The sequence below is a fragment of the Perissodus microlepis genome, chromosome 12 (genome assembly GCF_051167445.1).
Source record: "Perissodus microlepis isolate ML-2025 ecotype Zambia chromosome 12, ASM5116744v1, whole genome shotgun sequence".
NCBI lineage: Eukaryota > Metazoa > Chordata > Actinopteri > Cichliformes > Cichlidae > Perissodus > Perissodus microlepis.
Window position 1 is genome coordinate 13,489,330 of NC_140472.1, and position 12,877 is coordinate 13,502,206.

A 12,877-nucleotide genomic window follows, 5' to 3' on the forward strand; every position below is an offset into this window, starting at 1 on the left:
ACTTCATACTAACATTAATCAGGTTTTGGCTAAAGTAAAAGTGTGTTTTTTGTTTCTTTTTTGCTTTTATAAAAGAAACTATGTACATTGGTTCATTTATACAAGAGGTTCATTGGATAAATGCATCAAAAACAAAAACAAAAAAACAAACCAAAACAAAAAAAAAAAGAAACCAGTTCTGCAGTAAACTTTACAAAAAATACATTTTTGTTTTCATTGAGAGATGTAGAAAAGGAGACGGTCAAATATTGACCAATAATATTTCATCCTTTTCATTATTTAGAAAAAAAAGTTGTTCTAATAACTATTTTTTTTAAAAGAAAAGCAATCAATATACAGCACAATAAATGGGGAGGAAAGAAAAATTGCCTTTGTGAATTCATTCAGTTGGTTTGGTAACCAAGGAGAGGGGCTGCGACTGGAACAGGGCATGATGGGAATGAAGGGCCTGGTGGAAGGGCGAAGGGGGAGACAGCATGGAGGGGTGCAGAGAGGTGAAGGGGATTGGCCGGGTGAGGATGGGTGTGTTTGACTGGCTACCTGAAGTACCAACGGGGATGGAGATGGTGGGTTGGGAGGAGGAAGAGGAAGGGGTGGAGGAAGAGGAGGATGAGGAAGAGGAGGATGTGGACCCGGAAGCTTTCCCAGGTATTGAGAAGTGGTGTTGCATGCGCCCCTCCGGTTTGGTGGTGAGCGATAGCGGCTGGGCCTGTTCGGAGTGAGTGGCAGCGGGGGCGGCGGGGGAGGCCAAGGCTGCGGAGGGAGTCGCCGGTGAGTCCAGCATGCTTCCGTGAGACGACGCGGGGCTGTCGCACATCTTCTCCGAGGTCAGGTACTGCACGCACTGCTTCTTGCTTCTTATCGAGAAGTCTGCGGGGAAACGAGGAAAAGTGAGCAAACTGAATTATGGATCCGCCGCTGACTTCAAATCTGGTGCAAGTCCCTTTATGCCACGTCCGATAGAAGTGAATGAGTGATTATTTAAGCAATGAAGCACGATGTTAAAGTTAGAAACAAGACCTTTTTTTAAACTGACAACAAGAAGACTGAAACAGGATGTTCACAGCATAATACGAATGGTATGTGTGTATGGGTCAAAAGAGGAACAACACAAAATGTACACAAAATGTGCACTAAAGAGTGAAAAGCTCCCTTTTTTTGGCCAATTTGCCGTGGTAACTTGATTAACAGACATACCTACCACTATTAGCAATGAACCTCATAAGCTGCTTGTCAAAGTATAAAAGCAGGGAAAGGAGTTAGTTAGAGCCAGCGAAGGACAAAATTCACGCAGAAACAAAAAAAGGGGGAAAGAAAATAACAGAAGAAATGTGCAGTGTCAGGTTAGGCTTGAGCTCTGCAAGAAAAATAAAGCCCTCGCTGTTAGTTCCTACAATTTTTCTTTCTTCTCTAATGTGAGAGGGGGAAAAAAACGAAATAAAGCCAGTCAGGAAGAAAATGGCCCCTTACCCTCTGGTTTTGAGTCTGGTTTATTCTCTCTCTTCCTCTTTTTCCGCTTTCCCTGCACACATGAAACAATGCTGTTAAAAACAATTTTTTTTCATAGTGAAAGCAAACAAAATTCACCGACTTCACTTCAAAGATTAAAAGGGCAGTTTCTATAGTCATAGCTGGACTGAACTTTAAAGGGAAATGAATTTAAACATCATCCAGTCACGATATGAGACCTGAGAACAGAAATGTGCCACTCACATAGTTATCTCGTGCTGACCATCCCGGATAGAGCTGGGAGTGAAGTTGCCTCTCTTTCCTGGCCAGCTCATAGTATTTGGCTTGCTCCTCTCTTGACAGGGAATGCCACTGTGGACAGAGTATATCAAAGGAACTTTAAACACTCTCACACACACATATATGTATGTATAAACTCCAATGCCTTTGTCTGCACTGCTTACCCGTCTTCCAAGGATCTGGTTGATGGCTGCGCTCTCTTTCAGAGTGCACTCTGCCACCACTTTGGCTCTCATCTCCTTCATATACAGCATAAAAGCATTCAGAGGCTTCTTGATATGAGGCTTCTTGTCCTCTTCTTTCTTGGCAGGAACGGGGGACTTTCTGCTAATCCAAAACAAGAATGAAAGTAGCCGTGTGAATGACCGAGTAAGCACGAGTAGATTTTAGCATAACGAGGAGCAGCAACGAAGGCAGGTTTTTGCTGAATCGTCTTACGCGTGCATCGAGGGGCTGATGTCACCGCTGGGCTCCTGCTTGATGGCCGGGGAAACTATGGCCGGATGAGGAATGCCGGTCTGGTGGAGGCTGTGCGGAGGTGGGGTGACCATGTGAGGGGAGAAACGGCTGGACACCAAGCTGGGAGGGCAAAAAAGGGGCAACGTTTTAACAGCGGGATGTAACAGCGCACCTCTGTCAGCTTGACAAGGCATAAAAAAAAAAAGTTCAGCTAACCTGGCACATAACCGCCCTGCCTCACCCTCGGGGTGAAATTCACTGTGCCTACTGCCTCCGTCTAGACTAAATTCATACACACAATGAGTAACATGCTTTCTTTTTTGTTCAAATAAAGACGTTTTCAAAAGGCCTTTTATTCACCAAAGGCTGAAGAAAAGTGGAGTGTGTTGTTACCATGGCAACGGCAGGGCTGTGACACCTGAAACCTCTTTCCTTACCACGTCCCAGACCGCGGAGAGCGCTCTGACAGCCGTCCACACAGAACACCTTTACAAAGTGTCTCTCTCAATTTCCAGTAGTTAATACAAAGCAGCATTGTAACAGACAAGAGGGGGAATTAAGCTCCACAGGCCAGGATCAGTCACTCTAGTTAATGTTAAGACTGGAACATTCACCTCTTTTAAGTGTTTTAGCATGTTACACAGGCTGTCGTTAGTGACAGCACACATATGTATTATATATGTGCCTTATTAACCTACATATGTGATGATTTCTAACCGTCACACTCAGCAACATGTGTTCAAACCAAACTTCTTGTCTTATAAAAAGCCTAAAAACAACTCAGTAAACAGGAGCCAATTCTCAGTTCATGTTTTATTTTCCTTTTTTTTCCCCCCTCGTCTTTGATATTCTTAATAATTCATACTGCATAAACAAACAGGACCCTTATGACTCCCCTGGTAATAAACCTTTACCAGCTATCCTTGTAAACATCCTACTTATTCCCCAGTGAATAACTCAAGCTGCTCCGAGTGATGGCATGCAGTCAAGCTCCGTATTTTGAAGATATTGCTTCCATTAGTGTTCATCATTGTTGCCATAAATTTTTATTCACGCTTTACACTTACGCTTTAAACTTATATCTTACTGATACTGTCGAAAGTGTTTCGTGTAACGTCTTCGTTTCAGTGGGTTTCTTCCTGGGTCAGAGAACCTCACCGCGAGTTTATTTCAAATCTCCACGAAAGCATAAATTTTGGCACAATATTTGGCACACAATGCGTCTGGTGCATTAAATAACCTTGTGTGAGGCGTGCTTTGATTGTTGCGAGTTCATTTCAGGATGGAGTTACACATGCTATTGATCACAGAGAACCCTCTGAATATTTCATCTCATACTAACACCGGAAGGCTCCCTACAAATCTTTCCAATTTTGACAGAGGGTCAGAGAGTTTAGTCTGAAGGGACGTGTTGGCTCAGATGAGCTTTGATTTGTCCTAATCGATTCTCAGCCCTTTCATCTCTGCGGTGTGTGTGCGCACGCGGGTGTGTGTGCGCACATGTGGAGTGGCTCAGAACACTGGCCTGACCACAGAAGTTTAGCTCTCAAAGAAAAGACAGGAGAGAAGCCCTGAATGCCAATAATGCATTTGCTCTATTTAAGAATCTGAACCTGTCTCCAATAGACTTAGACCTTACATCCCTTTGTAGTCCTGACACCACTGCCTGTCCACCGTCTGACAGTGTGTTCTCCAAGCGGATATACTGCATTTTTTCTTTACATTCCTATAAATAAAGCAACATCCACTCTAAATAACATTTACAGTATTAACCACTGAAGTTAATACTGCAGGAAAAATGTGAGCAGAGCATGCCACAGAGGCAACAGATATTAGATGTCTCCCTTCGGGAGGGCTGGGGTGTTACTGAACGTGATCCACTCACCTGGACATGGATGGATTCATTGCTAGCGCTGGATAGGGGTGACGGAATCCCCCCGGAGGGATGGAGTACATGTGCTGGCCCTGCCTGGGAGACAGAGGTACACGGAGTGAGCGAAGGCTGCAAAGTGAGGTGGATCAAACACAGCTGACAGCTAACCCATCAGCACTAATCCTCCCCTCATCAACTCAAATCCCCTGCTTGTGGAACAGTACCGCTGCAATTGATTACAGGACCCATGGCAAAACCAATAAATGCTCATAAATTCCTCTTGTCATGATACTGTCATGATATAGTTCTATGCTGCATTAAAACCTGGGTGTAGCAATCAAAAACTTTCTGGACAAGAAATACTATTTTTTTTCTTGCTTGACTTGAATTTTATAAATCATTTATTGCGCTTTTTTAAATTTTAGATCAGGGAGAAGCGGTCTAAAGTTGGCCACTAAGCCAGCGCAGCTAATTAGCTAACATCTCTGGTGGTCTGTTAATATGCATTATCACAGCAGGTGGACGTGCCCACAAAACGAACTCATTCCAAGAACGTGACGCAATATGGCCGTCAAAAAGCTCTATTTTTTAGGCGAGCACATGTAACTGCAGCCAGTTAAAAGAGATATGATATGTATAAGTAACTAAGTAATACATCTGGCTATGCAAACAGATCACAATGAAAGGAACTTACTGTGGCATGAGCCAGCTGAGAGGGTGTGCAATGGAACCGACTGCACCAGGAGACAGGGGGTAGTATGGAGACAGTTCTGATGGGTGAGGTGTCCGAGGAATACCTGCGGAGGCCACAGAAAGATCAGTTTAATAGAAAATAAAAAGTATATCAAACTTGCACAATATATGCCAAATTTTTGTGTCACAAAAAACTTTCAAGCCAATAAGATGTGCACTTATCTGTGCACATTTCAGTGCTTAATTTCATATTATTATAACACAACAACTTTAGTTTTATCGCCACTTTCCTTGCAAAAAGATTCCATGTGAAGGTTAGTGCATCCATCAGATGCTTTACCTGTCTTTGGGTCAAGGATCTCTGGGGAGAGGTGTGATGGCGGCGTGCCAGGGGAGAAGTGTTCATTGCTGTAGGTGATGAGGGGCGTCAGCGGGTGGACATGGTGTGCATGCTGTACCACTGGGACTTTATTGGACTGAAGGAGACACAGAGAGCTGAAGGTGAGCAACAAGTGCCTGACATCATGTTTGAAGAGAGTGACACTAATGTGTTTTTCTGTACTAGTGTTTTATTTACATATCAAAGAATTATTTATATTTGTATCTGAAGCAAACATTTTGTCTCCCATAAGTGTACGCTGCGCATGATTCACGCTGGCTATTGTACAACAGAAATGCACGCCATAAATAGGCCATAATTTGTGAATGCCCTCCATGGTAAACATCACAGTTTATGCGTGTGACTGGCCCTGTGATGCAATCTGGACCGGCACCAAGAAGCAGTAAAAAGGCCTCGCGGACACATGCCAAGATCATTACAGCCATTTAGCTGAGGAGAGAACTGTTTGTTCAGTCCAAGAAGAAAAAACAACGGTGCCACCGAGTCCAAAAGTCGCACCAGCAAGCCGCAAATAAACACAATGGGGCTAAGGTAAACGAAATGATCATAAACATGTGGAGCCATCATCTCCCACTCCGTCTGACAGCAACCACCACGGGCGGATTACAAATGCTGCTAATGTTGGAAAACCACTTAAAATTCTGTATAACTTCAGATAAGTGGTGGTGAGCAGAAAGGCCAGCAACACGCAGAGTATGTCTTTCCCTTATTTCCACAATACTTCACACACTGTGAAAAAACAAGAACGCACACATCCTCTGTGAGATCTGACCAGCATTAAGAAAGGGATGATGAAGACAATAATAATAACCAGCGTCTCTACTTTCATTAGGCAGCACTCAGCCTAGCAGTCATTTCCCCTGGCTGCAGGGCTGAATAGAGCACTTGTTGGCTCAACTTGTCACAAGGGAGGGTCAAGGGGTGGGAGGGGAGAAAGAAGTCTTGTTCCTCCAGGCTAACCTTTCTTCAATATCCCTCCCCACCCCCTTCCCAACCTCTGTCTCTCTCTCTAACGTGGTCTGCCAGGGAACAAGGTTTGCATTGAGAGTCCTGTATGCTCTCTTGCTTCATGCTGCTAAGAATTGTTCCAAATGTTAGCTTTTTCTCTGCAGCTTTTTTTTTTTTAAAGAAAAAGGAAGGTCCAACCTTTTCCTCTTTAAAAAAAAAAGTCTTTAGCAAAGTGGTTTCTCCTGTTTAAAGCAGGCTTTGATTCAGGTAATGCCAGATGGAGTGGGGAAAATATTTACTGGTGTTAAACATGGCTATATTAAGATCACTTTCCACAAGAGTTCTCTTTTTTTAAAATGTCTCCAGACTTGGAGGATGCGAGGTAAATGCATACGGAGAACGGAGGCTTTGGATCGTGGTAGAGATGGTGTTGACTTAGTAGGTTAAAATCCTCGGTCCCACATGTCATGTATATTTGAGTTGTGCTTTGTTGTTCCACTTCATGTACAATATGCCGACTTATGAATTTCCCTATATTGTGAGAGCTGTTTGAGACCTCTAGACCTGGGTGCCAACACATTTTGGGAAGCAGTTCAGTGAGAATTTGAAATGATGCTCATTAATAATTCATATCTTGGAATACATGAATCGGGCGCTCCAAACATATTTCTAAGTTTGAAGGCACTAGTTTCAAATCCAGGCTGCTTCCAGCCTGACAAAATGCAGAGAGAAATGCCGTGTGCAGCTTCCATGGACGCAAAACTATTCTGACCTACATGCTACCTGTTAGAGCTTCTCTGTTAGAGATGAAAATGGATACTTGAGCTAGCAAATTCCTTTTTTATTTCTACATATATTTTTAATTAAATGAATAGAAATCAGCATAATTGTAAGCTAGTTTAAATTAATTAAATTCCCCAGAACTCAGACATCATAACTCAAAACCAAACAACTTGTTTATCAGTGCCTTTTTTGGCTCGCTTTATGTCCGGGGTAATATTCCTCAAGCCCGTGAAAACCATCATAGGCGTAGTATTATTATCCACAAGCCAAGTGTAAGAGGAAAACCGCAGGAGTCGTGAGCCACGTTTTAAATACAAACAACACGTACAGACGCCGTCTACGCCAGAAAGATACAAATCTTTACATCGATGTGCTTGTTCCAAACATGCCTGCAATGGTGCATAACGCTCAGCTATCCAAGTAAAAACACTCAGAGCTGCTCATCTGAAATACTAACAGGAAGGTTTAAGAGAGAGAGAGATGGGGGGAAAACAAAAAACAAAAAAGCCAGAGCAGAAAGTTTCGGAGCCGGTGCAGAGAAAAGATGTCTGTCTCTGAAGAGGGCTTAAAGCTAAAAAGGCCGAGGTGGCAGCACCTAGCCTGGCTGTCCAACTTGGAACGGTGCTAAGAAAAGCACAGTTCTTGGTCAGTGTGGGTGGAAGAGTGGATTTCATTCAAGCAAACATGTTTTTGGATCCTGCACATCTGAATTGAATTACTAGGCAAACAGCCGATGGGGAAGAGAGCTTAGAACAAACTGAATAACCCCGCAGCTTTGTGTGTCTTTATGCTCGGCGATTCTGGGTGGGAGGCTCAGAGGCCTTTCAAAACTCGAGGAAAGACGGCGTGAAAAGAATGCCTGGCATGCTGAGAAATCCGAGCCTTGTTTGTCAACGCCAACAGGAAGCGGACGTGAAAGGGGACTGACCGTGTCGTACGGTTGTGTGTCTTTAAAATCAGCCACTCCAAAAAGTATGCCATTCATCACAGGCAGTGTGCGCCTTTGCGACTGGTCATCGCCTCTGACAAGGTCAACGGCATTATAATTCTAGGTTAGAATAATACGGCATCAGATTACTGGAGTGAACATCCTCAGCGGTCATTAAATAAATGAAGAGAGCTAGCAAAGTCAGCACCATAAATATGGCTGTAAACACGGACAGATCTCTCTGGAGCCTAACCAGCGATAAATATTTGTAAATTATCAGACAGTAACATTACTTTCTGGTGAATCGGCCACTAATAAACAGTATCTTTTCACTCAAGAATTTAGTCTGCAGCACTCGATCTGAGTACGCTCCTCTAAAGAGTTCGACTGGAATCAAAGCACTGGTTCCTCATCACATTTCTGAAGAGGATCCTGTCTCTGCAGTGGCCCAGCAGGACTGCAGACCTTAGATCAGTATTCAGTACAGTCCTCCCAAAGCCTTTGATTTCATGGATCTCGGTTGTTCGCTGCCTAATGCAAAACGAGAAAATCTCACCGGACTCCCAGTGAAAGGTCTGTTAAAGGAATATAGGTCGAAGGCAAATATGTGTATCGCTTTGGGGAGGGAAAAAAATGTATCGTTTTTATTTAATATTTCTTCTTAAAATGTTTTAAGAGCCCATAGATGTAGAAATTACACCAGACGCATGTGGGAAGACAAAAAGGCATCTCTGGAATCTTGCTCTCTACCTTGCCACTTTGATTCATTTAAACAATTCGGTGACTAAGTAGCTTGTGATACGCTGACAGGATCAGGCCCCTTGGTGCCGTGATTACTCCATACCATATTGAAACAAAGAGGGCGATTCTGTCAAGCGCAGATCGGCCCATATTTGACGACTGAGTGTGCTGTAATCCAGTAAGCATCCGAGGGACAGACAGCCAGTTCTGTCTGATTAACGAGTCACAGCTTCTCTGTAAAACAGATTAACAAAACTATTCAGTAATGAGACAGACAACAGGTCTAATGGATGAATTACTGCAAGCAAGTACGGCAAGGCTTGTGATCACTATTAGCAAAGTGGGAATCGATATATTATAGAAGATTCCTCTCCTCTCCTCCAGCTGGGTCACTACTGATGGGCTGACAAGTTCTCCATACTGCATCACCTGGCCCTGCAGCGCCTTTGATGCGTTATTCATGAGGCAAGCCTCTGAACACAGGAGCTGAAATGGGGGGTTTTGGGGTTCACTCGAGTGTGCATGTGTGTGTGTGTGCGTGAAAGACATGCTGTGGTATGTTCCCTTCTTCCCAGTCCTCCAACCCCACCATCATCATTACTACCAAAAGCAATACCAACTGAATGCTAAACAAACCTGTCTGTTGAATAATTGAGGATCTCGGGCAAGAGCAGGCTCCGATTAGCATACAGGCCTTATGGACCCAATCTGTGGCAAGATGGTCTTTCCCCGGACTTCACGTACCCACCGAACACAATTTCTATTCACCAACATCTTTTCTTGTTTCACGCCAACAGAATCGTCAGAAATGTCAAAGCAATTTTGCTCTGGCAACACCGATTGGTAGAAATTTGAGAGTGCATTGCCCCCCCCCCCCCCAAAAAAAAAAAAAGTTTCACATATCAACATGTGGCAACTCGCTAAAAGTTATTAATGTGCAGAAGAGCCTGACTGACTGAGCAGGCCTCTCCATAACAGACTGCAAAAACCTTATCAGTGAACCCAGTTGTCGACATGCTTTTAAAATGCATGAATACACATATCCCTATAAGCAGGCCCCAACAGATAATCCAAACTGTGGCGGTCCATCTTCACATAAAAAAAAAGCAACAATGTCAAATCTAACACACGCAGGGAACAGGTCCGCTTCAGGAGTCCCTGCTGGGGTCTCCTCACCGTCTCCTTGGGTCTCTCTCTCTGGCTCCTCTTGGCCCTGGGCAGTAATCCCTGGCCCCCCGTGTGTGCCCATCCGCTCCCCCTGCTCTCATTAGTGCAGTGTTGGGGCCTAGGGAGCCTGCAGGCCTGGGGAGCCAGCCTGCTGCTCCCCTCCCACTCTCCTTCTCTCTCCTCGGCTGGAGTAATGAGCACATAATCAGCCTGGCTCCCTGTCAGCAGCAGCACACCAGAGGAGTATGTGGGCACCTGGCCCAGAAGGGGTGGTGGGGGGTGGGGGGTGGTAAGGGCACAGCGGGGTGTTTCACTTTTTATCCTCAGTGCCCACAGTGCGCCGTACCCAGCGTTCGATCTACCCACCCCACATCAAATAACCCTGTGGTCCCAGGTCACAAGATAGAGTGTAGCGACTTGCTCATCTAGATGACAAAATGAAAGCAGTTACACTTTCAGTGAACTTCCCCATCACTGACACTGATTTAGCGCAAAAAATAAGCATAATTATTTTTTCCGCAAGTGTTTCATACGTGACATTTGACAGCGCGCCGCCCGTGCATTACAGCCGTCTTAACAGTATTAGCATTAACAACGCCAACACCAGTACAGAGCTTGTACAGATGTTGAATTTAAAGGCAAATTCCAAGTTCTGCTGTGCATATACAAAAACATTTTTTTAAACATTTAAATGCATAAGAAAAGAGAACACATGTTCCAAACTTCCAAAGAGAAATACACAAAAACAAATGATACTTTGTATTCAGACAGTTTTTGCCAGAAAACAATCCCTCGCATTCTCAGACTTCTACATTGTTTCTTTCTGTACTAGCTTTTCTGGTTTAATGACATTCAAAGACATGAAGGCCACAAGACACAATAGAGTCACATAAAAAGTAGCAATAGCTACTGAAGGACAGAACAGAAACAATCCAACCGCAGAACTAAACCTCAGTCAACGTTCTTTAATTTCCTTTAATCCAACTGCCGTCATCGCATTCATTTCTGTGAATTATTGCTTGCTACAATGGGGATTCAGACAATTTTATAGTGTTCAGTACTGGCTAAACAGCAAAACTTCACTAAGCAGCTGCTTAGTCTAAAAGAAAACCAAAAAGGGTCACTGATAGGTCAGCATTTTTTTCTAATAGAATATCTTTAATTGAGACATAAAGTCAGGACTGCAGTCCCATGAGCAAACTCTGTTTTCTTCACAATTTCCCATTAACTGCTCTCAATGAGGACAGGATTCAGAGGATCAACCGCAAACACAGCAAGCATGTCTAGTCAGGATTTAAGGTCAAGGGGGCTGAGTCACGGCGACTGTTTTCGACTACAGAGCAGTGACAATGGCTTCCTACTCTCTGCACTGTTTAAAAATTGGCTTCCTGAACCAGAAAACGCCCCGATACAATCATGCAGGTGAGATGCTAGATAGTAAACTTCAGGCTCCACGTTATCTTGTGTTTTCCATCTGAAAAAACACACACATCCCTCAGTGAAGCCACAAACCAAACAGGTCTGCTGAGACCCCGCATTGTCTAACCCGAGTGAGACACCATCATGATTAGCTCACACCTGTGTGGGAAAGCTGAGGAATGGCAGGGAGGATCAAACTTGAGAGATTTATGCTGCAGACTGAGTTATTGTGGTAAAGACAGACAGGCTGCTGAGCAGCTGGACTGCGGGTGTTGCAGGCTGTGGTGGGAAGCTGCACATGGATGGGTGGGAACCGGCAGATTTGCATGCACACGATAACTTCATTATCGTGAATAATCGCATTACGCTCATGGTCTGATTAAAGCATTTACACGGCTCGCAGTAAATTGATTCCCTCAATACATTTATATGATTTGTCTGATAATTGGGTTAATGTCTTGTAGGATGCAGCCGGGAGGAAGCATCTTATTAGCGCCACAAAAATAAGGGAGGGTAAATAGTGGGACTCTGCTGGTGTGCACATTAATGGATTCGCTGAGCTGAGTTGTGCAGTGTGTGAAATTCTACTCCGTGTTTATTTCTTCCCTCATGCAAGCTGTTCTGCTGCTTGTCAAGCAAGCACTTAACTTATTCCACAATCTTTCTGACGCACGCACTGAAGCAAACCTGCCGAAGATGTCCGACACTTGCAGCGTGCACATGCAGCAATCCAAAGTGTTTGTCAGTGATCGGTAACGCCAAGAATTCGGAGTCGAACCCCGCTTGCACATCTTATCGTTGTCTGGCTTGAATTTTGTTCTGTTTTGAGATTTACTTACTAAATGGCCAGGTGTCGGAGAGCGAGAATCCTTTAGTCCTGCAGATCCGGGGACATCTAGAAGTGGCCATTTCATCTGCAAGTACTGCAAGTGAGAAAAAAAAAAGAAGCAGCGTTGGACCACAGCAAGTACACACTACAGGGAAAGGGGGTTACAAAAAACAACCAAAAAACTGAAAATAAAATATATGGATTTAACAAAACGCATTCAAAAATAGAGTCTCATGTGCAAAAGTCACTCTCTAATGTGAGTGTAGGCAGACCAATCTTTTTTTCTGCACAGTGCAAAAGTGGCATAAAATGGTGTCAAACCCACAGAGATCTCCAGCAGACACCTGTACGAGACCCGCAGTGCTGCTGGAGTCTGACAGTGAGTTCTGGCACAGCGGAGAGTAGGAAGAGCGATGTGAACACAACGGACTGGTGGAGGACTGTGAAATTGCCGTTTGTCAGGGAAAAACAAGAGGCCAGCTGTGGGCGCCCATCGCTGAGCGGGTGGGAAGAGACAGCTGGAAGGAAGAGGAAGAACCATCTAAAGATCAGCAAAAGACTCCTGACTACCCACCTCAATCCGCATGGCCCTTTGACCTGATCGCAGCCCCTGCTCGTTTCTTTCTTCTCCACACTTTTTTCAAATATGAAAGTAATCATACTCTTTTTTTCTGGCATTTGCTAGACAGAAATCTGCAACTGCTTGTCAGATTATTACTCTTCTTCTCTCCCTTTGTGAGAAATGCACTCAAGAAGAGGTTTTACTGCTCGATGCAACAAACTGAGCATTTTTTTTTTGTCCCACAGCAATGAAGATAGCATGAAGCCCGAGAGCTCCAACCATCTGCTTTATGAATCAGCTTAAATACCGGATACAGCAGCTTGTCA

At 44.1% G+C, this 12,877-nt stretch overlaps 1 protein-coding gene across 2 annotated transcripts in view; it reads right to left on the reverse strand.

The window, feature by feature from the left end:
- Nucleotides 1–278: 278 nt before the first annotated feature.
- tcf7l1b (transcription factor 7 like 1b) overlaps nucleotides 279–12,877 on the reverse strand; it is a 30,270-nt gene continuing 17,671 nt past the window's right edge. Inside the window, exons 4-12 of one of the 2 annotated variants that reach the window (XM_084946121.1) lie at nucleotides 12,000–12,083; nucleotides 5,115–5,250; nucleotides 4,776–4,878; nucleotides 4,094–4,177; nucleotides 2,188–2,328; nucleotides 1,914–2,076; nucleotides 1,714–1,821; nucleotides 1,471–1,522; nucleotides 279–870 (exon numbers count right to left, since the gene is read on the reverse strand). In XM_084946121.1, the coding sequence (XP_084802247.1) occupies nucleotides 380–870; nucleotides 1,471–1,522; nucleotides 1,714–1,821; nucleotides 1,914–2,076; nucleotides 2,188–2,328; nucleotides 4,094–4,177; nucleotides 4,776–4,878; nucleotides 5,115–5,250; nucleotides 12,000–12,083 (1,362 nt within the window). In that variant the 3' untranslated portion in view covers nucleotides 279–379. The remainder of the gene's footprint in view (nucleotides 871–1,470; nucleotides 1,523–1,713; nucleotides 1,822–1,913; nucleotides 2,077–2,187; nucleotides 2,329–4,093; nucleotides 4,178–4,775; nucleotides 4,879–5,114; nucleotides 5,251–11,999; nucleotides 12,084–12,877) is intronic. The other variant, XM_084946122.1, reaches the window with a different exon arrangement.